This window comes from Rhamphochromis sp. 'chilingali' (assembly GCF_963969265.1).
Source record: "Rhamphochromis sp. 'chilingali' genome assembly, chromosome: 19".
NCBI classification, from domain to species: Eukaryota; Metazoa; Chordata; class Actinopteri; order Cichliformes; family Cichlidae; genus Rhamphochromis; species Rhamphochromis sp. 'chilingali'.
This window is the reverse complement of record NC_137946.1, coordinates 33,814,596-33,839,862: the sequence shown is the minus strand read 5'-3', so window position 1 is coordinate 33,839,862 and position 25,267 is coordinate 33,814,596. Positions and strand designations below refer to the sequence as shown.

The window sequence follows — 25,267 nt, the reverse complement described above, 5'->3', positions numbered from 1 at the left end:
AGTGTAAGAAGAAGAGAAGAGGGAAGACCGTCGTGCAAGGAGTTACAATAATCCAGCCTGGAGGTCATAAAAGCGTGAATAAGCTTCTCCAGGTCCTCATGTGGACCATAATGCCTAAGGCGCAGTTGGTGGAAGCTAGATCTCACTACAGCAGACACTTGCTTATCGAGTTTGAGCGAGTTATCCAGCAGTGCACCCAAGTTACTGACATAGTCACAGGAAGAGCTAGCAAAGGAACCCAGGGCAGCACAGAGTTGTGCACGAGGGATTTTACTGTTAAACACCACAGTCTCAGTCTTATCAGGAAAAAACATCTGGCAGAGCCTGACTCAGGGAGGGGCAGTCATCTGCCGAGACTGGTTCATAGTCAGATAAAGTTGGGTGTTATTCGCATAGCAGTGAAACTGTATAAGACATAAAAGATACCTCTTTACTGTCATTGCTCAGTCATACCTAGTACAATAGTACAATGAAATTGGAAACTGTCCCACATCGGCACTACGCACTACACAATGGTTGTAGCACAGGTGAGCCTGTCCAGCATCCTTCCACATCTGCTGAAGTCTCAGGAGAGCCCATCCAGTATCCTACTTTGGCAGCTGGGTGTTCAGCCTGCCCATTCTCCTTCAGCCTCCCCACCACCTGCCATTGCCTCCATGCTGCCACCTGCTATAGTTACCAAGCCAGTGGGTCCAACTCCACCTGAGCCCAAGTGGCACCAAGGACTGGAGCCAGTTGTGAACCCTTGGCAGCCCCAGCCAGAGCAACCAGAGCCTGTTGCGATCTCATCAACAGGTCAGTGCGCCATCTGGCCCACCCATGTCTCAACCAGAGGTTGTTGTACTGTGTGGCCCAGGAACACTTAGTCCTGCCACACCTGAGCCAGAGGTCTGCACGCTGTCTGGACCTGCTCTGCCCAAGCCGGAGGGTCTACACACCATCAGGGCCTGTACATCCACGTCCTGCCAATCCATGTTCTGCACTACCTGCACGTACACATGCTGCCAAGCCACCGTCTGCATGACATGCACTACCTGCATGTCATGCACCTACCAAGCCATGATTGAAGGAAAGTTTTAATTACTTTCCGGCAGGATCCCCTTCAGTTTGTTTACCAGCCCTGCCTTGGAGCTGAGGATGCCATCATCGGCGAGCACTGTGAGGGTCATGTTTTTTACCTTTTCAAGTGCATTCAACATCATCTGGCCAACCCTCCTGGGTGATAAGATAACAGCGATGCAGGTCGATGCTTCTTTGGTGTCCTGGATTGGATGACAGGAAGACCATAATATGTGTGTCTTCCACATTGTGTGTCTGACAAGGTGATCAGCACCACAGGGGACTGTCCTCTCCCCCTTCCTCTTCACCCTCTACACCACAGACTTCAGCCACTGCACAGAGACCTGCCATCTTCAGAAGTTTTCTGATGACTCTGCGGTGGTTGGATGCATCAGCAGGGATGATGAGACAGAGTACCGGGCTGTGGTCGACTCCTTTGTCACGTGGTGTGAGCAGAATCATCTGCAGCTCAACGTGGCAAAGACCAAGGAACTGATCGTGGACTTCAGGAAGACCAGGAAACACTTGACCCCTGTTTCAATCCAGGGGGTCAGTGTTGACATTGTGGATGACTGTACATACACTTTGCAGTTATTTATTTGTAAAAAATGTTTGGAATCAAGTCTGACTTTTGTTCCACTTCTCACGTGTGCACCACTTTGTGTTGGTCTTTCACCTGGAATTCCAATAACATTGATTCATGTTTGTGGCTGTAATGAGACAAAATGTGGGAAAGTTCAAGGAGGCCGAATACTTTTGCAAACCGCTGTACCTCAGAGTACACATAGATAATAAACTGGACTGGGTTAAAAACACCACTGCACATTTCAGGAAGGGCCAGAGTCGTCTCTATTTTCTGAGGCGACTGAGGTCCTTCAACATCTGCCAGAAAATGCTGAGGATTTTCTATGAGTCTGTTGTGGTCAGTGCTATTCTCTATGCTGTTGCATGCTGGGGAAGCAGGTTGAGGATTGCCAACAGACTCAATAAACTGATCTGCAAGGCCAGTAATGTTGTGAGGATGGAGCTGGTCTCTCTTAAGGCGATGTCGGAGAGGCGGATGTTGTCCAAGATAAAGACAATGTTGGATAATTCCTCCTGGCTAGTCACAGGAGCTCGTTCAGTGAGAGATTGAGATTACCAAGAAGCACCACCGAATGACACAGGAAATCTTTCCTGCCTGTGGCCATCCCTCTGTACAACTCCTCCATCTAACACACTGTATACATTGCAATAATTACACCCTTTTGCACGCACTCTTTTCTACTTTGTAATATTCCTGTCAACATTCTTGATATTTATTTATAATCACCTATATTAATCCTTGATATTTATTATTGAGCGATTTGTATATATTAGTGCTATTTCTTAAATCTGGAACATATTATGATTTAGAAAGTATGCTGATTCTGATTGACTGTAAATACAACACATTCTCACTCCTGAGACGTAATATTTTGCGCTAGGTGACAAATCGTCAACATGTTATGCTTCCAGGCACCCAACATGTTCCTAAATGATGAGATCGGAAAAATGAGGAAACATGAGAACCGTTTGGAATCAACCCACACATGTTGTTCATTTTCCTTAAATTGCTTTGGAAAACACTATGTAATGTAATATAATAAGGTCAGGGATATGGTTAGGGCTGGAATACATGGCTTGAACGTGTTTACTGTGGCACCGTCATTTTACTGTATTTCACACATAACCCAGCGCCTACCATAAGAATGCCGAAGGTCACCTTTTGCGTTCCTCGTTAATGCCGCAGGACATGACAAATCGTAAGGGTGTTATACCTCAGGAGTGAGAACGGACTGTCTCCAGGTGGAAAACAGGAGAAGTGATACACCTCCTGTTGTGTAGACCTGCAGGGTTCAGGCCTGTGATGTCTTCCTCTGTCTTATAGGGAACAGAAACTCTTTTTTTTTTTTTTTGGAGTGGCACAAATAATTTGTGTGCCTTCTTATCTGATGCAGAACACGCAATTGTTCTGTAAATAATAAAGATGGCGCCGGTGAGGTCGGCTGCCGTCACGACTGCTCCGACCACTTTTTCTTTGTCTTTGTTTTTTAAGTTAGTTTTCAGCGTTTCTAAATCGGCAAAATCATCACCATTGGGTACATTAGGTATGACAGTGACACTCTTGTTTCTATTGGTTTACAATGTACTCACAATTCGAAGTTTTTAACTCCGGATCCGAGCTGGCCGAGTGAGATCTCGAGGGAGAACAAAGGGAAGCGGCGGCGGCCTAGAGGGAAGCGAGCCGGCGTCAGGAACAGGCTGAGAGCTCGTGCACACCGCACACCTCTGCCTAGCATCCTGCTCGCCAACGTCCCGTCACTGGAGAACAAGCTTGACGACCTCAGGGCCAGGATAAAGTTCCAGAGAGACATTCGGGACTGCAATCTCTTCTGCTTCACCGAGACATGGCTGAACCCAGCGGTGCCGGACCACGCCATCCAGCCGGCCGAGTTCTTCTCGGTTCACCGCATGGACAGGACACGGGACTCGGGGAAGTCAAGGGGAGGCGGCGTGTGTTTAATGGTGAACAACAACTGGTGCAACAGTGCGAACGTTGTTCCTCTCACACGCTCCTGCACACCAAATCTGGAACTACTGTCCATCATGTGTCGTCCTTTTTATCTACCTCGGGAATTTACATCGGTCATTGTAAGTGCCGTTTATATTCCACCACAAGCGGACACGGTCACCGCCTTATGCGAGCTGCATGAGGCACTCACACAGCACCAGACACAACACCGGGACGCTGCGCTTATTGTGACGGGGGACTTTAATAGCGCCAACCTCAAACGCGCAGCGCCGAACTTTTATCAACACATCACCTGCCCCACCAGGGGTGAAAGGACACTGGACCACTGCTACACTACGGTCAAGGACGGCTACAAGGCACAATCCCGCCCCCCGTTTGGCAAATCTGATCACGCCGCCATCTTCCTCATGCCAAAATACAAACAAAGGCTGAAACAGGAAGTTCCGGTTCAGAGGAAGGTCGCGCGCTGGATGGATCAATCGGTGGCCGCGTTACAGGACGCACTCGATGACGCAGACTGGGGCATGTTCAGAAACAGCTCCGACGATGACGTCAACGTGTTTACGGAAGCGGTTGTGGGATTCATCGGGAAACTAGCGGATGATACCGTGGAGACAATTTTTTTTTTTTTTTCCAAGCATTTCACTACATATCGTACTGTGTATGACTGTGTACGTGACAAATAAAATTTGAATTTGAAATAGTTTGAAATGGTTGTATAAAAAACCTCCTTGGCTGCATTTTTAGGTAAACAGTTTATAACTTTGTTGTTTGCAAAACTGGTGCATTTTTTAAACTTACAAATTCCATTTACGTTTCAAGTTATGTTCGTGGTTTTTACAGTAAAAAATTGAACTTTTTTCTACTCTGATTTTATGTTTTTTGTCTGAATGATACCAAACAAGGCAAGGTAAATAGTTTTTAAATGTGAGCTACATAGGTAAAATTTAAAGTAGTCAAAAATGGCCAATTATACCTTGAACCCCAGAGGGGAACATAAAAGTTGTATATTAATTTTCACACATCTGAAAATTAAATGCTGTACAAACATCAAACAGAAAACTCACTGGATGCTTGCTGATTAACCTGGTTGTGTTAGATGGTAGTAAACAAAGTTTAGGGAGCAAGATGAATGAATACCTTTTCACTGGTGCAAAAACCTCAGCCACTGTTGCTTATAGTATGCAGTTTGTAATCTGATAGGCATGAGGGAGAGTGCTTCTCTTTCTTGTAGTTCTAAGTTAATACATTTTGCTGTGGTTGCTGTTCAGGGATTAACACGATTGCCATGTTATTAGGTGAAAAGTCACATAGACATTTAGATTGCTTAAACAACAGAAAAACACATTTCATGAAGCTGATCAAATTATATAAAAACAAAAATCTCTTGACAATAGATATATATATACACATATACACATTTTCAATAACCCACACAACCTACAGATATATATACCCACACCAACATACCCGTGCACCCGCACACACATGAAAATATTGGACAAGAACACCTGATCAAATCTCCATCTCCTCCCTGTACCCTGTAAAAACCATCTCCTTAAACTGCTGTTTAAACTGTGCCGTGCTCGGACGTTGCTTCATATCTTTACTTAGTCTGTTTCACAGCTTCACTCCACACACAGAGATGCAAAAATATTTTAAAGTTGTACGGATACGAGGATTTTAAGGTTTTTAATCATCAAATATCAAAAATTTTTTATATTACTGTTGTTCAAAATGTTTAAAATTGGTATGAATCATTTAAATCACCATGTTGTTAGCCAAACCCTCTGAATACTCAAACAGAAATTTTGCCATGAAACTCACAATACAGGTGGTTTGTTTTTTGGGAGGCGGGGAACTACATGGCGATATTTCCTCAAAATATTTGTCTTGAGAAAAATTGTATAATTAATATACATCAACGTAAAAAATAACAGCAAACTGGAAAATGTGACAAAACAACAAATATTTATTAATAACAGCCTAAATATTGGACCTGTGATGATAATTTTTCTATTTATGATGCCCTAATTCACAGTGTAATATGCAATAATAATCCATTCGAATAAAGCTCTTTCCTGAACGTCTCCCTAAACCTCGTGTAAAGTCTCTCCTTCCACAACTCATTTCCATAATGACATGTGCAAATAGAGAACTTAAATTACTCCAGTGTGTACACAGTTTTAGAAACAGGAGATGGCAGAGCCAGGATTTCATCAAAAAGTAAACCCTCAAATGTGGGAAATAATAGTACAGGGCAATAGCTATGTAAGCTTGGTCTCAAAATAATACATGTTGGACACCAGTTTACAGTGCCTTGAAAAACTCTCAAATATGCAGCTCAACAAAGGCCTCCATCAAAACTAAACATGTCATCCCTTGTCTTCTGCCACTGGGCATTTCAATTGACAGCACAGATGATATATGAGGACAGGTCTGATAGTCTGATCTCTTAGTCCATAAATGAGAGAAGTCAGACACCTGGGTAAGACGAAAAAGAGAAGAAAAAAAACATTCTGAATGCGAACAAGTACTATCCTTGTAACAATCACTGAAAGAGGCACGAGTAATGGGTAGTAAATAGTTGAGGAGAGGCTGAGGAACAGCTGCATCAGATTCAAGAGCAGTGTGTTACGAGCTTTAAAGGCCAAGGCTTTGTCTGTGGAGGCTGACCTGGCTGCTACAATCACACCAATGTAAGAGAAAATGACTGCCACACCAGCAGCCACAACCACAATACAAGTGAAAGCTTTGTCAAAACGATCAGACTTTGTCCCGAGCAGAATAGAGATGTCACCACATAAGCCTTTCACCTCTAAATCACCCAACTCTTCAAATAGTGATAAAAACAACAGAGTGCGAATAATAATGTTTAAAAAACTGATGGCCCAAATCACAGTGATAGCTGCCCCTGTGTTTCTGATGGTGATGATGGTTGCATGTCTCAGTGGGTAGCACACAGCAACATATCTCTCAAGAGGCATCATAACCAGCGTGAGAGGAGATATCACAGATGTGAGATGAGTGAAGTTGACAAGAAAAGTACATACAGGATATGACACTGTTATTCTAAGAACTGCAAGAAGAAAATGAATCTGACTCTGTGCCAGCTGCACAGTGTCCGCAAAAAGCAGGTTATACAGAAGAATATAACGGCAGGTCTCACGAAACACAGGTTTACTCCTCAGAGTGAACAACATGATGCCATTGATGAAAAGAAACACACAGGTCGGAAGTGTTGTCAGAGTAGAAATCATGACTCGTTCTGCTAATGCCTGATATCCAACAGTGATGTTAGTGAAAGTCTGAGATATACTAGACATTGAAGAAAATTAGGCAAATATTACAGAGTAAAAAAAAGCACAATACCAAACATTTACAAGAAAAAACTAAACAGCACACAAGTACAGTTAACCTGTGAAGAGTTAGCAGCAGAGGTTAGGTTCTTGTTCTCGTGTGGGCAGAGCTGTTCTGCAGGGTTTTCTTAAGCTCACAAACAATTTATAATGTTTTTCGTAGTCATGAACATGTTTACCAGATCATTAACTGGTGATGTAATCCTTCTTTCCCTCTTGTAGGTTGAGGTATTAATATATGTGTTGTACTGTTTTCCATTACTGTTACTCTGGTTATGAAGCACTTCATGCCCATTAGTTTGAATGCTGTGTAAAATGTAAATAAAAACAGAATGCTATGATTTCCAAACATGTGCATGTGTCAACCAGCGTGTAGCCTGTTACAGTTGCTCCTGCTTTTTCTCTTTAGCTTTGCTTTTTTTCTTATTTATTCTTTTTTTCTTTACCTGGACTTTGGTCTGTTTTAATAACTTTCCTTCAGCCATGTCGGTTGAGAGAGTTGTTGTTCTCATGGACGTCAAGGAACAATACAGCTCCTTCTCCCTCCTCCCACTATGTAGGTCAGATCACAACCTGATTCACCTCACACCCCCCAATATGTGCTGACTGTGAGAAGAAGCATTAGGGCTACAAGGCCCTGACTGCCAGACACTCTGTGAGCCTCACAGTGAGGACATCAATGGGCTTACTGAGTGTATACTGACTACATAACTTTCTGCAGATGTCACACAGTGGAAAATTGTGTTTTTCTATTTTGTTTTGGATCAGACTGTGTTGGTACAGGGTGTCGATTTTATTTGCATGATTTTATTGTAATAGCGATATTGCATGTTTGTTTATTGATATTCCTATTGCATGATTTTATCTCCATATTTATAGTGTGTGTTTAGTGTTGATTGAACAATATGCTTTTTATTATTCCACTGTGGATTAAGCGGACAATTGTAGGCACCTGTGAGGTGGGGGCGTTCCCCGAGGTGGCCTATCAGCCACCAAACGGACTTAAGGGAGATAGTGAGCGCAAAGACTGAAAAAAGAGAGACACACGAAAAGTGAAGAGCTGGAAAACAAAACGTGTGCAAGCCAGCATATGAGAAGAAGGACCTCCGGCCTGACTGTGGGGCGCCACGAGACATTGGGCGATCGGCCAGCATAACCCGGCGATCCAGTCCCGACGGACAGAATAGCGACCGTGGGAGGCGACGCGTGAAATCCACAGTAGGGCAGGGGTACGCCTCTGCCTGCATCTGTGAGTATCGCTCTCCCACTGTTGGGCGCTAGGAGTAGCTTTGCCGGGGAAGGGTAACAGCGGCTGCGCTGACAACGTTGCTGGCCCGTGTCTGTTGTTTCAGGGCGGAGCTACGAGGGAGGCCATGCGCGGAGGTGGAGAGTGGCTGGACTGCACGATTGCGCACAGTCAGGTGGAGATAGGAGCCTCCTCCCTGGTCTTCTGCTGGCGAGAGTCCCCATCCCGGAAGAGGAGTTTCTCTCCTGTCTCTTTCAGCTTAGGAGAATTTGCCCGTGTGTTGCTGGACTGGGAGAATTAGGACCCTGGGGGGGAGTTTTTAGTATCGGGAAAAACATTCATTTAGCTTTGTGTTTTTAGCGTTTAATCATTCCTGCCGGCAGGGTTTTTAGCGGGTTGTAAACACTATTTTTATTGTATACTGGGATTTTAGCTTGTATTTGGGGTTCTGACTGTGTTTTATCCTGAAAATAAATGGTGTGTTTGAAGCCAGCTAAATTTCTGTGCTCTGAGCGCTGACCCACTCACTCCCCTTTCGGCTTGTATAGACGTGGTGGTGAAGATTTAGTTCCACCAGTTTAGCGGCTACACACTGACTCCATTGTTCCAGCTCAGACTGTCCATTGTTACCTAAATAACAAACTGTGGGTGACTGTACACGAGTTACTAATACTGGACATTGGTAACTTGCACAATCTTCTGGACTTTACCCTTCCACCGGAGCTTCAAGTCATTGTTCGCCCCAGTAGACACCGCCACCACCACCCCCAAAAAGGCCCCGAAGCACCGAGCCCTAGTTAGTCAGCCAACCCCAGGTGCACTTGGTGATGGCAACCTAAGCGAGGCAACAGCGGGGGCTCCATGCCAGGCTAAAAGCTCAGGCTAGCCAACCACCGCTACCCAGCCTCCTACTGGGCAATGTGAGGTCCCTGGAAAACAAACTGGACGAACTATGAGCCAGCATCACAACACAGTGGGAAATTAGAGGATGCTGCGCTCTTATTTTCACCAAGACCTGGCTCTCAGACAAAGTCCCAGAGTGCACCATTCAGCTCCAGACTCATTCCGTACACCGAGGAGACCGAACTGCTGCCTCTGGTAAGGCTATTGGGAGAGGTGTGTGTGCGTACATTAACAAGTCGTAGTGTGGAGAAGTGCAGACTGTCCAGAAGCAATGTTCGCTAGACAATGCTGCCCTTACTACTTGCAGCGAGAGTTCTCAGTTGTGTTTTTGACCATCGTTTACATCCAGCTGTGTGCTGACTCCGCGGCAGCGCTCAGCAAACTTCATGACATCATCACTGCATTAGAGACAACTCATTGAGATGCTGTTTTTATCGTTGCCGGTGACTTTAATACGTGCAACTTATGGACTCATACATCAGGGTACTTTTTGTTGATTACAGCTCTGCTTTCAATACTCTCATCCCACACAAACTCACTCACAAGCTGGCCACACTCGGCCTGCACCGCACCCTCTGTGACTGGCTACAAGACTGGCTTTTTGACTGGCAGGCCACTGTCAGGTTTGGTAACAGGACTTCAACCAGCATTATTACTAACACTGGTGTTCCACAGGGTTGTGTCCCCAGTCCCAACCTCTACACCCTGTACACCCACGACTGTGTCGCTTCCAACAAAGAGAGCCTCCAATAGGGATAACACCATACTGAAGTTCACGGACGACACTTCAGTGATCAGTCACATCACTGGGGGGGACGAATCGGCTTATAGAAGAGAGGTGGCCGGTCTGGTGTCATGGTGTGAGGACAGCAACCTCACCCTCAACACTGATAAGACTAAAGGCATGACAGTGGAAACGAGGAAGATGAGGAGGCCTCACCAGTGACTGTTTATCTCAATTTTAAATCCATGTAGACATTGAGGGTTCTTGGGAGGGGCCGTGCTAACACCTGCTGCTCTCTGGCAGCAGCACCATGCTCTCCCTTGTTTTAAATGCACTTTAGAACAACACGCAGCAACACTACACATGAGTGGGAGGAGGGAGGTATGGGGTCTTCACACACCCCCGTTCTCTGCTAGCCATTGGGGCGGGGGGGCTGGGAGGAGATGTTGGCTGTCCGATTGGCCTCCCTGCTGCTGCGGAGCCTGGGACGGTCTGCTTGCCTCCACCCCGGGGGGAAGGGTAACATCTCTTGGGTCTGGGTTTTGTTTCTCCCTCTGGGGGCGAGGCTACCTGGGTATAGAGTATGTTTGGGGAGTGTGATTGTGTGTACATGTCCATTTATGTCAATCCTTACGTTGGGTGAGTGCTGAGTGTTTGTATATGTGTGCATGAGGGTGGGAATGCACGTTTGTGTCTGTGTGTGCCTGTTTGTCTGTGTCTATATGTCAGGTCGGGTCTTAGACTCCACCTCTCTGGGAACTCCCAGGCCCTCCAAGGTCTATCTCCCCTCACCACACTCCCTGTCGGTGACTGATGCCCTCAGGGGTCGGTGCATTGGTGGTTCTTGGTGTCCGGGGCTGGGCACTCAGGTATGTACCGGCTCACTCCCGGTGGCTACCTGGCGGGGCCTGGCGCCTGTTGGGCCCCCCACACCTCCTCCGGGGTGTGGGGGGCCCTCGGGCCTCCGGCCTCTGGGCCTGCGGCTCGGTTCACTCTGGCACAGCTGGCTGCCAGCAGTGCCGGCGGGCACGCCGGTGCAGCCCCCTCTGGCTTCTGCTCGGTGGCTACTGGGTGAAGCCTCGTCTGGGGATCCTCAGCCCTTCCCATGAGGGTGGCATGGATGCCCCTCCGGTGGTCCTCCTTGGGCTCTCGCACTCTGGGGCATCTGGATGTCTGGGGCCTGGATCTCCTCCATGCCTGCTTCATACCCTGGGGGACGAGGCTATGGCTCGCTACATCCTCTTGCAGACCATTACATGTGGAAACCATTTGAATACAAGCGCGCTGATCCACACAGGTATGCACACAGATGTTCACTGCTCGTAGACTTAAATTACACCTTTCTTGGCTGCTACTTCAAAGCACATTGTGCGCTGTCTGTCCTGCTTGCTGCACAACAACATTGAATATTTAGTATTTACTGCTGTTTACACTTAGCTAGATTAATGCGATGGTGTTGTGTTTGCACTGTCACTTGGTGTTCGCTCGCTCTGCGGTAGAGTATCACTTCCTGTTCCTGCTCAAACACAGTGGTGTTTCTGAGTAGCTTATTTGCTTAGCAATTTAATTAACAACTTTTAAATACATTCTTTTTCATAGTATAATCTTCACGTGCTTCATCCGAAGCACACTTTCTGTGTACTCACTACCTAATTTATAGCCAAAGTATTCACTCACTGTCTCTGTACTGTTTCGCTAGCTTAGCTTAGCTCGTAGCCGACTCGTTAGCACCATTGCTACTTCACCTGTCCCTCCTGCACTTTCTTGCTCATTGTGTCAGATGTTTAGTTACTCTTCGGTCTCCTTTAGCAGTAATGATATCTGTAACAAATGTAGCATATTTGCAGCTCTGGAGGCCAGGATTACTGAATTGGAGACTCGGTTTTGCACCCTTCATTCACCCATAGCTAGCCAGGCCCCTGTAGCTGGTGCAGCCGAAGATAGCGTAGGCCCCGCTAGCTGTTCCCCGGCAGACCCCAAGCAGCTGGGGAAAGAGGGCGGCTGGGTCACGGTGAGGAGGAAGCATAGTCCTAAACAGAAGCCCCAGGTACACCACCAACCCGTTCATGTGTCTAACCGTTTTTCCCCACTCGGCGACACACCCGCCGGGGGTCAAACTCTGGTAATTGGTGATTCTGTTCTCAGACATGTGAAGCTAGAGACACCGGCAACCATAGTTAATTGTCTTCCAGGGGCCAGAGCAGGCGACATTGAAGGAAATTTAAAACTGCTGGCTAAGGGTAAACGTAAATTCAGTAAGATCATAATTCACGTCGGCAGTAATGACACCCGGTTACGCCAATCGGAGGTCACTAAAATCAATATTGAATCGGTGTGCAACTTTGCCAAAACAATGTCGGACTCTGTAGTTTTCTCTGGTCCCCTCCCCAATCAGACCAGGAGTGACATGTTTAGCCGCATGTTCTCCTTAAATTGCTGGCTGTCTGAGTGGTGTCCCAGAAACGATGTGGGCTTCATAGATAATTGGCAAACCTTCTGGAGGAAACCTGGTCTTGTTAGGAGAGACGGCATCCATCCCACTTTGGATGGAGCAGCTCTCATTTCTAGAAATATGGACAAATTTATTAAACCCCCAAAATATGACTATCCAGAGTTGGGACCAGGAAGCAGAGTTGCAGTCTTACACGCCTCTCTGCAGCTTCTCTCCTCCTGCTACCCCCCCAAAAACCCATCTCCATAGAGACTGTGTCAGCTCCCAAACAGACAAAAAACAAACTAAAAACCAGAAACAAACAACTTAAACATAAACAATTACAAAGAAAGAACAATAAAGTATCCACATCTGAACCAAAGAGTAAAACAGTGAAATGTGGATTATTAAATATTAGGTCTCTCTCCTCCAAGTCTCTGTTAGTACATGACTTAATAATTGATCAACAAATTGATTTACTCTGCCTTACAGAAACCTGGTTGCAGCCGGGTGATTATGTTAGTTTAAATGAATCAACACCCCCGAGTCATTCTAACTACCAGAAATCTCGAAGCACAGGCCGAGGGGGCGGTGTGGCAGCAATGTTTCACACCAGCCTATTAATTAATGAAAGACCAAGACAGACTTTTAATTCATTTGAAAGCCTGATGCTTAACATTGTCCACCCCAGCTGTGAAACTCAGAAACCAGTCTTATTTGTTATCATCTATCGTCCACCTGGGCCTTACACAGAGTTTCTGTCTGATTTCTCAGACTTTATATCTAATTTAGTTCTGAGCTCAGATAAAATAATTATTGTGGGTGATTTTAACATCCATGTAGATGCTAAAAATGACAGCCTCAACATGGCATTTAGTCTGTTATTAGGCTCAATTGGTTTCTCTCAAAATGTAAAAGAACCCACCCACCACTTTAATCACACTCTAGATCTTGTTTTAACATATGGCATAGAAACTGAACATTTAACAGTGTTTCCTGAAAACCCTCTCCTGTCTGATCATTTCCTGATAACATTTACATTTACAATAATTGATTACACAGCAGTGGAGAGTAGACTTTATCAAAGTAGATGTCTTTCTGAAAGCGCTGTAACTAAGTTTAAGAATATAATCCACCCACTGTTATCATCTTCAATGCCCTGTACCAACATAGAGCAGAGCAGCTATCTGAACGCTACCCCAACAGAGGTCGATCATCTTGTTAATAATTTCACCTCCTCACTACGTACGACTCTGGATACTGTAGCTCCAGTGAAAACTAAGGTCTCTAATCAGAAGTACCTGACTCCGTGGTATAATTCTCAAACACGTACCCTAAAGCAGATGACTCGTAATCTGGAGAGGAAATGGCGTGTCACAAATTTAGAGGATCATCATTTAGCCTGGAGAAATAGTTTGCTGCTTTATAAGACTGATTGAAGAAAATAAGAACAACCCCAGGTTTCTCTTCAGCTCTGTAGCCAGGCTGACAAAAAGTCAGAGCTCTTGTGAGCCAACAATCCCTTTAACGTTAACTAGTAATGACTTCATGAACTTCTTCACAAATAAAATTTTAATTATTAGAGAAAAAATTACCAGTAATCATCCCACAGATGTAATATTATCTACAGCTACTCTTAGTACCATTGATGTTAAGTTAGACTCTTTTTCTCTAATTGATCTTTCTGAGTTAACTTCAATAATTACTTCCTCCAAACCATCAACGTGTCTTTTAGACCCCATTCCTACAAAACTGCTCAAAGAAGTCCTGCCATTAATTAATGCTTCGATCTTAAATATGATCAACCTATCTCTAATGATCGGCTATGTACCACAGGCCTTCAAGCTGGCTGTAGTTAAACCTTTACTCAAAAAGCATCTCTAGACCCAGCAGTCTTAGCTAATTATAGGCCAATCTCCAACCTTCCTTTCATATCAAAAATCCTTGAAAGAGTAGTTGTCAAACAGCTAACAGATCATCTGCAGAGGTTTATTTGAAGAGTTTCAGTCAGGTTTCAGAGCTCATCACAGCACAGAAACAGCTTTAGTGAAGGTTACAAATGATCTTCTTATGGCCTCTGACAGTGGACTCATCTCTGTGCTTGTCCTGCTAGACCTTAGTGCAGCGTTCGATACTGTCGACCATAATATCCTATTAGAGCGATTAGAACATGCTGTAGGTATTACAGGTACTGCACTGCAGTGGTTTGTATCATATCAATCTAATAGACTCCAGTTTGTTCATGTAAATGGAGAGTCCTCTTCACATACTGAGGTTAATTATGGAGTTCCACAGGGTTCAGTGCTAGGACCAATTCTGTTTACATTATACATGCTTCCCTTAGGCAGCATCATTAGAAGACATAGCATACATTTACACTGCTATGCAGATGACACCCAGCTCTATCTGTCCATGAAGCCAGATAACACACACCAATGAGTTAAACTGCAGGAATGTCTTAAAGACATAAAGACCTGGATGGCCGCTAACTTTCTGCTTCTTAATTCAGATCAAACTGAGGTTATTGTACTCGGCCCTGAAAAGCCTAGAAATATGGTATCTAACCAGATTCTTACTCTGGATGGCATTACCTTGGCCTCCAGTAACACTGTGAGGAACCTTGGAGTCATTTTTGACCAGGACATGTCCTTCAATGCACATATTAAACAAATATGTAAGACTGCGTTCTTCCATTTGCGCAACATCTCTAAAATTAGAAATATCCTGTCTCAGAGTGACGCTGAAAAACTAGTTCATGCATTTATTACTTCCAGGCTGGACGACTGTAATTCATTATTATCAGGATGTCCTAAAAACTCGCTGAAAAGCCTTCAGCTAATCCAAAATGCTGCAGCAAGAGTCCTGACAGGGACTAGAAAGAGAGAGCATATTTCTCCTGTTTTGGCTTCCCTTCATTGGCTTCCTGTTAAATCCAGAATTGAATTCAAAATCCTGCTCCTCACATACAAGCTCTTAAATAATCAGGCCCCATCTTATCTTAATGACCTTGTAGTACCATATCACCCTATTAGAGCACTTCACTCTCGCTCTGCAGGCCTACTTGTTGTTCCTAGAGTATTTAAAAGTAGAATGGGAGGCAGAGCCTTCAGTTTTCAGGCCCCTCTTCTGTGGAACCAGCTTCCAGTTTGGATTCAGGAGACAGACACTATCTCTACTTTCAAGATTAGGCTTCAAACTTTCCTTTTTGCTAAAGCATATAGTTAGGGCTGGATCAGGTGACCCTGAATCCTCCCTTAGTTATGCTGCAATAGACGTAGGCTGCCGGGGATTCCCATGATGCATTGAGTTTTTCCTTTCCAGTCACCTTTCTCGCTCACTATGTGTTAACAGACCTCTCTGCATTGAATCATATCTGTTATTAACCTCTGTCTCGCTTCCACAGCATGTCTTTATCCTGTCTTCCTTCTCTCACCCCAACCGGTCGCAGCAGATGGCCCCGCCCCTCCCTGAGCCTGGTTCTGCCGGAGGTTTCTTCCTGTTAAAAGGGAGTTTTTCCTTCCCACTGTTGCCAAAGTGCTTGTTCATAGGGGGTCATATGATTGTTGGGTTTTTCTCTGTATCCATGAAGCGCCTTGAGGCGACTTATGTTGTGATTTGGCGCTATATAAATAAAATTGAATTGAATTGAATTTAGTATGTTGCTTTGGTTTTTTTTTGCTTGTTTTCTATTCTTCTTCTTCTCTCAACAGGTGATCCAGGAGATTTTTTTTGTCCCCCCCCTTTCTCACTGTCCCTCTCCCCTTCTGTTTTTCTTTTCCTTCCTCTTTCGTTCTCCCTTTCCTATCCCCCACTCATGTGTAACATCCACACCCGTCTGTAACATCTGAAAATAAAATATAATAAATAATAAAAACAAAGGTCGATCAAATGGACCAATACGGCAATGCCACGATGATCCATTTGGCAAAGTAAATCCATTGGGTATCCTTGTTGGTCTTCAGACAACAATTCTGATGGCTAAAGAACCAAATGGGACAGGCAAAAAAAAAATAAAAAAATGGGATAACACCATACTGAAGTTCATGGACGACACTTCAGTGATCAGTCACATCACTAGGGGGACGAAGCGGCTTATAGAAGAGAGGTGGCCGGTCTGGTGTGAGGAAAACAACCTCACCCTCAACACTGATAAGACTAAAGGCATGACAGTGGAAACGAGGAAGATGAGGAGGCCTCACCAGTGACTGTTTATCCAGGGGCTTGAAGTCGAGAGGGTGAGCAGCTTTAGATACTGTATTTTCCAGACTACACAGCACACCTGAATATTAGACGCAGAAGCTAAAATCAGGGAAAAATCCTGTTTTGTACATACATTAGCCGCACCTGACTAAAAGCCGCAGGTGTTTCAATGTTTACTTACCATATGCAAGAGAATATGCACAAAGGGGATTGTCAGGAAAGAGATGGCTGTTTGGGAACACATCTCTTTTATTAATATTTTGAAAAACAAGTTACCGGTACATATTTGCATAACTTTTTACGTATATGTACAAGTACCGGTAGACAGGTAGAGTTATATGGTTCTTTCAACCTTACCGTCACACTGTGTAAATGAGCTCCGTCCCCACACCCCTTGGCACATGCCAAGTAGGCAGTGGCGTGTCCAGTGGGGTGGCCTGGGGGGGCACAGGCCACCCTCCAACCAGACTGGCGACCCCAGGTGCCACCCCAAAGGCAAAACAATAAAATTCAATCAAATATCAAATGTCCGATTATGTTTTCACGGTGAAGCTCAGATATCCGAGTGTAAGTGAATGCAGCATCGGCTTCTGCGCTATGTGCATCACGTTAGCAAAGGTAGGAGAGCCAAGCGCGAAAGACGTCACTGCAAGAAACAATTTTTCGGTGAAAGAAAATGAGGACAGAATAAATGTCCCGGTAAGTAATATTAAGTTTGTTGAGTTTAGTAAACTTCGGTGAAATTAGAATACCAAAGAAAAAATAACACTTAAAGAATTATTGCAGCCGTCGAATATTTCAGACAGTATGCTACTGAGGGGAGCTAACATAAGAGTTATGCGTTATAAGATATAATCTAAGTCGTAACATTGCTGTATGGAGCTGCAGATTTGGTTGCAGGTTAACATAGCTGGACTGGCCATCGGGCATACCGGGCATATCCCCAGTGACTTATTTTTTATTTTTTTTGTAATGGCATGAACAATGAGAGGTGGTGGATTGGCCAGATGCAGGTCGATGTGTAGAAATAAACTCCGTTGTTTGGTGGTGGCTATGACGGGGCTTCCACAGAGGCCAGCAGGTGGATGAGGGAAGGGGGGGGCAGGAGGAGAGCCCCGAGGCAGCCGCCAGTCCGAGTGTCAGGTGAACTGAACTTCAGGTAAGAAGTTATGACCTTAGGATGTAACTACAGCCCAGCCCATGCAGCAGTATATGAATGACTAACCTCGTATTGTGGATGGATTATCTCAGTTGTTCTCTGGCTGAAGTGTGGTCCTTTTACAGCATCCTGCCATGCGATTACATTTGTTCCTGACCACCGAGAACACTCACGTTAACTTTTATCGAGTGGAAAAAAAGTTAGCTTGTTTATATTATGCTAACATAGCTGTGTCGCTAGCGGTCACGTAGCACATCATTATATACCAGCTAGCCAAACTTCAGTAACCCTACAAACGTCACTGCTGTTTAGTTTTCTGTCTTCATTTATGCTGGAAGTGATAGCAGAGCTGTACGTTTTAATTTGTTTCCAAAACCCCGCAGTCAGGACATGCTATATTGTATTTAGATAGAAGCTAGCGAGCTAACTCCCTGCTAACTTCTAACTCCGTTAATTGTCATAAATTCCGTTTTCATGGATGCCTGGATGTTAAACTCAATTGTTACACCTGGTAGAGCAGAACGCTGATCATTTTATTAAAGATGAAAGACTTTAGACAGTTTTTCAACTCTCAGTAATGCCATAGTGATCGTTTGATATATGGACCTGCAGCGGAGTTTAGGCCCAGACACGGCTAGTGACGTCAGACTGAACAATCGGATACTGGCAGTGTCACCATGCCAGCTGACTGTATTTCATCATCAGCCAGTGTTGTTCTTTATCAATATTACCAAAGTTTACCATAAGGCAGCATAGAAAGTATTTACTTGCTTTCATGTTTCATTCAAATGTTAGTCTTTTCAGTTGTTTCCCCACTTTTTCCTGTTTCAAAATCAAACACCAGTTTGTGAGAAGATTATCTTCTTTTTTTAACAGGCAGATAAAGTTTTACATTGGAACTGGCTAATTTGTCAATTGTTTGTTACAAATGTTCATATTTTAATATTCAAAAATGTTTTTGCCCAAAACATATGTGCACTACATGTCAGTAAAAATACTATGCAAATATTGCTGTCCTTGAATGCTGAGTAAACACTGACAAAGCACTGATTGTATCTCTTGTACTTTATCAACGCAGTATCTAAGAACTTTGCACCATAGTGGTTAAAATCTCATTCTAATAAGAGTTAAAAGCGCATTCGGTTATTAGGTTTATAGGATTATTGAATTATGGTTAACGGTTGGTAGAATTTTTTTTTAAACATTATCTGCCAATTACATCTGCCACCCTTCTCCAAATCTGTGCCCCTACCTGGCCCCCCCAACAAAAATTTTCTAGACACGCCACTGCAAGCAGGCATGAGTATTCTATTTATTCCTTTATATATGAGAACAATAGGGCATACATGGAACGCCATAACCAAGTGGCCAGCATAGTGTACAGGAACATCTGTGCCGAGTATAACCTGGAAGTCCCGAGGTCAAAATGGGAGATGCCCCCAAGGGTGGTGGAGAATGACCGAGCTAAGATCCTGTGGGACTTCCAGATACAGACGGACAAAATGGTGGTGGCTAACCAACCGGACATAGTGGTGGTAGACAAACAGAAGAAGACGGCCGTAGTGATCGATGTAGCGGTTCCGAATGACAGCAACATCAGGAAGAAGGAACACGAGAAACTCGAGAAGAGCTCGAGAAGATGTGGAGGATGAAGGTGACGGTGGTCCCCGTGGTAATCGGAGCACTAGGTGCGGTGACTCCCAAGCTAGGCGAGTGGCTCCAGCAGATCCCGGGAACAACATTGGAGATCTCTGTCCAGAAAAGCGCAGTCCTAGGAACAGCTAAGATACTGCGCAGGACCCTCAAGCTCCCAGCCCTCTGGTAGAGGACCCGAGCTTGAAGGATAAACCGCCCGCTGGGGTGAGCTGGGTGGTTTTTTTAAATATTAATTTTCAGTAACACTGGTGCAGCATAAAGAAACAAACAAACCAACAGAGACACACAAGAGGAAAAAAAAAGGCCACATATATGGGGAGAGTTCCAGAAAGGAACGGGGAAAAAGAATAGGGTAAATATGGCATATATGAGTATGTCATGGGTCCAAAAAGGACCGGATCTGGAAGTACCCAAGTGGACCCCAGATTTAGACAAATGCAACTGAGTACAGTTTTTCAGCAACGCTGAGCTGCCAGACTCTTCTGAGGATCCTTATTTGCCACTTTACTTGACTAATTATTTATTATAATAATAATATTTTTTATAATTATTCTTGTTATTATTATTATCCATTTATCCTTTGTTATTAAAATATATACTTTTACATATATAGTTAAATTAATTTGGGTCAACAGAAAAGTCAGCTGCACCAGAGCCACCGGGCCTAGATGTCCCCCCAAAATCCATGTATCACTCGTACTTCCAGAACCTTACAAAAAGTCAGATCTTATTGGTTTAACATATTCGGTCCATTTTGACCATTGCTCATAAAACTTGTCACTTTGAATCCTTAAAGTAAATCATAGTTTTTCCATAATGTAGATTTCGTTGACTATATTGATCCAGTCCTCCTGTGATGGTGGTTCAACCTTTGACCATTTCCTTGTAATGGCGTTTTTGCTAGCAATCAATAAAATTGCCCACAGTCTCATATCAGACTTCTTCCAATTTTGCGTGTTTACATCTCCCAAATATATACACTCAAATGCACAGGGGATTTTAGATCCAAAAACACAATATATATCAGTGGTTCCCAAACTTCAAACTCCATTGCGGAAAACACAGCTGTTGAACATTTCATCCACACGTAAACGGCGTTTCGAATCACTGAAAACAGAGACTTTTTAAAACTCAGTTTTTGCATTTACGTGTGGACGAGGAATACAGAGTTCGTCACGCAACGTCAAAGGTATGTGCCTTTTTTCATGTCACGCTGTGTGCCATGTTATTGTTCATATGAGATGAATTGCAGAATGGCAGATAGAGACGAAATACTATTACTGTTAATCTTGCTATCTTCAGTTTTTGCATACTTACATACACACACGCAGTTACTGTCCCTCCATTTACAAAGGCAGAGGCGTCACGGTGTGATTATTTTATGTGTAGTTATTTTTTTCCTGTGTAATAATATTCAACATTGCTGTCAGTACATTTTTCAAAAAATGCTTCTCTGTGCAAAATGGGTTCAAAAACATAAACAACTGTGGGACACTGTTTGTCAGTGATTTGAACCGAGGGAATAAATTACGGCAGGACCAGCCTCACAAAATGTGAGCAATTCTATCTTGTCCAAGATTTGCAGTTGATGCACCTATTGAGTATCAATTTGACACACGTCGTTTCTTCTTGAGTTATCACATTTACAACATTTCCAAAAAACTTGACTTAGACATTTAGATGAGGATCACAGAAATTCACACTTGTTTGAGATCTTTTGTGCCTTTGCTTTGGCTCTCTGCAGTAGAGTATCCCTTCCAGTTCCTGTTAAAATGCACAGTGGTGTTTTTGTGTAGCATATTTGTGTAGCCAATTCAATTAAAACGTTTAGATAATGTATTAGTTCATGGATATTCTTCACGTTCTTTACCCAAAGTATTCTCTGTTGATTCACTTGCTAATTATATTTACAGAAGTCACTCACTGTGTCTTTTGGGATTCACTAGCTTAGCTCACCTTGTAGCCGACTCAATAGAAGCATGGCCTCTTCACTTGTTCACTTTCCTGCTTTGTGTGTAAGATTTTAGTTACTCCTCGGCCTCCTTTAGTAATAACTGCAGTACGCTGGCAATTATGGTAAATGGCCTGTATTTGTATAGCGCTTTTATTAGCCCCTAAGGACCCCGCTTTACACATCCAGACATCCACCCATTCACACACAGCTGTGATGGCAGCTACATTGTAGCCACAGCCACCCTGGGGCGCACTGACAGAGGCAAGGCTGCCGGACACTGGCGCCACCGGGCCCTCTGACCACCACCAGTAAGCAACGGGTGAAGTGTCTTGCCCAAGGACACAACGACGGAGATTGTCCAAGCCGGGGCTCGAACCGGCAACCTTCCGATTACAAGGCGAACTCTCAACTCTTGAGCCACAATCGCCCACAATTATCACTCTAATCATTGACTCTGCACTGGATCATATCTGTTGTTAATGTCCTGTCTTCCTTCTCTCACCCCAACCAATCACAGCAGATGGCCCCACCCCTCCCTGAGCCTGGTTCTGCCGGAGGTTTCTTCCTGTTAAAAGGGAGTTTTTCCTTCCCGCTGTTGCCAAAGTGCTTGCTCATAGGGGGTCATATGATTGTTGGGTTTTTCTCTGTATCTATTATTGTAGGCTGTACCTTACGATATAAAGTGTCTTGAGATGACTTTCTTTGTTGTGATTTGGCGTTGTGTAAATAAATTTAATTCAATTCAAAGAATTATCAGGAAATGATCAGACAAGAGAGGGTTTTCAGAAAACACTGTGAAATGTTCAGTTTCTATGCCATTTGTCAAAACAAGATCTAAATTGTGATTAAAGTGGTGGTTGGGCTCTTTCACATTTTGAGAGAAGCCATTCGAGTTTAATTAAAGATTAAATGCGGTGTTGAGGCTGTCATTTTTAGCATCTACATGGATGTTAAAATCACCCACAATAATTATTTTATCTGAGTGTGTCGAGACAGGCAGGTTGGACTCAAGCGCAAACTGTAAATTATAATTAAACAGTTCTTTATTTGCAACACCCCGTGCAATATATACAAGGTGGGGGGAGTGGCCAGGGGTTGTAGGGATCCACAGGTAGGGTTACGGAAAACAGGTTCTCCACCCTCATACACTGATCAACAGTCCTCTCGCTCTGCTCTCAGCTCACTTGTTCCGCTCGGAGGATCCACTCTAAACTGTCAAACACTCATGCTCAGATATCCAGGGTAACAAGGGTTACAGGACTACTCCAGGGAATCTATGTACAAGCAGATGAGATTATCACAATGAATAAACTCAGGAGATTATGAAGCCAGCGTTCTAACCTGGCTCAAAAGCCGCAACATAAATAAGGAGACGAACACCAGAATTTATTTGAGAAGAGGTTTTAATCTTAAAATGCATTGCAAGTTGGGTAAAATAGCTGGTATTACCAAAGCAAGGGCTAGCAAGCCTCCCTGAAAACCTGCCTCAGGTATCCTTTTATCCACACCTGACTAGAATCAGAATCAGAATACTTTATTAATCCCAAAGGAAATTAGGGTTACAGCAGGCAGCACGCTGCATGTGCACTTACAAAGGAACCTTCTGACCAACTTTACACAAACATCACATTGGGGAGACACGTCAGAAAGGTAGGCTGATAGGAAAAAAACAACGAAAATACACTACATGAGGTAAGAGGAGGAGAAAAAAAACTCCACTCAGACTGAGCTCCTAGTGGGAGAACAGTTTGATAACAGAAAAAACACCTCAGCACAAAAAGCACATGACTATCAATACACCATAGAAACACGAGACAAGCAACGGGGGCGGGTAAAGGGTAAGAGAGAGCCGGTGTAGACAGCGCATCCGGTCCTGCAGCATGTCTGCGCTGGTCCAGTCGACTGCCATCTTCCCCGGTAGGGCACAAGCATCGAAGGCGTTTGGAAAGGGAGGGGGGATCAGTGTGTGCATATCAGTGTATGTGTATGTGTGTGCGTGTCCAGAGTTCAGCTGAGACAGTGTCCTTCGCCCTGCCAGGCTAAGTAAACAGTCTACCAGCCAACCCAGGTGGCCTTGCATAGAATGGGGGGAGCAGTCTAAACACAGTCGTTATCAGGGTGTGTTGTTCAGCTCCAGCCTTGCCGCTGGCGCCAAAGGGGTCTCCACATAAGTGATGGTGGTTTTTACTTAAGTGCGAACAGCTCATATGAATTTCAAAGCAGTTCTACAGTCCAACACTGGTCTCTCAATCTCCCGTTGGAGAGCCGCGAGCTTCGCCATACTTGCGTTCTGTGATGTTGTGATTTCTTGTGCTCAAGGAGCCGATTTCTGAGAACTCACGGCAGTGTGCCTCCCCGAGATGTCATCCAATTTGCGCCCAGAGATGTTATTCCAAGTGAGCCCTTCCGAGATGTATCCAGTCTGCAGTCAGAGATCTTATTCTGAGTATTCACAGCAGCCGTAGCCTCTCCAAGATCTTCTCCGTGCTGCACTCAATGAGCCCATTTTGAGAAACTCACGCCTCTCCCATCGTTTCAATCCCAGCGGGCAGCCTTGTGGGGGTTTCAACAGCCGGTTCCGCTTTCTTAATTCTTCGATAAGTCAGGGCCAAGCCAGCTCCGATCAGCCAGAACCCTGTTATCATGGTTCTGAATAGGTAGATATCTTCAGCACTCAGGCTCACCCAAGCCCAGACTTCTCGTTGAGAAAGGGGTGTCAATTGCATTTAGGGACCAGTTGATCAAATCCATAATTCCTCTTTTAGGTTTTAGAGAACAGACTGTGAGAGAGTGTTCCAGGGAAAAGTAAAAACACAAGACAAGACAAGGACATAAGAAGCTAAGGAGGGAAGATAAGGGAGAGGAGAAAAGTGTGACTGCCTTCGCTGAGAGCCAAAAGTCTTATTGGTGTGGTCTATTAGCAACAGTTGAACAAGTACAAAGAAACATTTTTACATTTAAAGACTTTGCAATTTAACAGTGATTTAAAGGCTGAAAGGATGCTGAGAGTGTGTGTTGAAATGAAAGTGTGCATGTTGTGAAATCCTTTTAATCATTGGTGATTCTGTAATCATGGGCGATCGTGGCTCAAGAGTTGGGAGTTCGCCTTGTAATCGGAAGGTTGCCGGTTCGAGCCCCGGCTTGGACAGTCTCGGTCGTTGTGTCCTTGGGCAAGACACTTCAGCCGTTGCCTACTGGTGGTGGTCAGAGGGCCCGATGGCGCCAGTGTCCGGCAGCCTCGCCTCTGTCAGTGCGCCCCAGGGTTCATCACCAGTGTGTGTGAATGGGTGAATGACTGGATATGTAAAGCGCTTTGGGGTCCTTAGGGACTAGTAAAGCGCTATATAAATACAGGCCATTTACCATAAATATATTGTTGTGAACATTGCTGAACCTGTGGGTTTTCAGACGGGTGAGAAAAACGACATCTCACTGATTCTGATCCGTCGGGTCCGCGCTTTGTGTTTACGTCTTTATGCAGAATCCATGGACCTGCTCTCATTTACTATTTTAGCTGTTTGGTGGTTGTTGAAATTTTTTGAGGTTTAACCTGAGATTCTGGTTTTTCGGGCAAAATAAATGTATATTTAAAAAACGATTCAGGATTGTAATGAATCAATATTACGTTATCCAAGCTAGAATCGATTTTAATTGATGAATCAATCATCAAAACCCACCCCTAGTCTCCACCACACAAACGGTCACATACAAGTGGCCTCATACCACAACAAGTTACTTTAATATACAAAATTCAGTAAAGCAAGCGTACTAGTGACCACCCACAGGTTTTTGGGGGTTTTTTTGCTCACAGGTGGAGAGTGCTCTCGAGCGTTTTCCTTCCTTTTTACCGTTTCTTCCTGCAGTAAATATGAACAACGACAGTATTGTGTATTGTGTATTTTGTTGTACAGTTATTTTATTTTCAATTTAATTTATATATTTTATCTTATCTTTCCCAGTGTGTTGTACAGTTATTTCATTTTTAACCTTAATTTATATTTTATTCCTTCCTAGTTAAATTT

General features: G+C 44.2%; 1 protein-coding gene across 1 annotated transcript; it reads right to left on the bottom strand.

Annotated features, from left to right (window-relative positions):
- Positions 1–5,988: 5,988 nt before the first annotated feature.
- LOC308387019 (odorant receptor 131-2-like) lies at positions 5,989–6,873 on the bottom strand (the record flags this gene model as incomplete). Its single annotated transcript, XM_080866891.1, has 1 exon — positions 5,989–6,873. One exon carries the CDS (start codon positions 6,871–6,873, stop codon positions 5,989–5,991), a length of 885 nt encoding a protein of 294 aa, XP_080723017.1.
- Between the last annotated feature and the right edge of the window lie 18,394 nt (positions 6,874–25,267).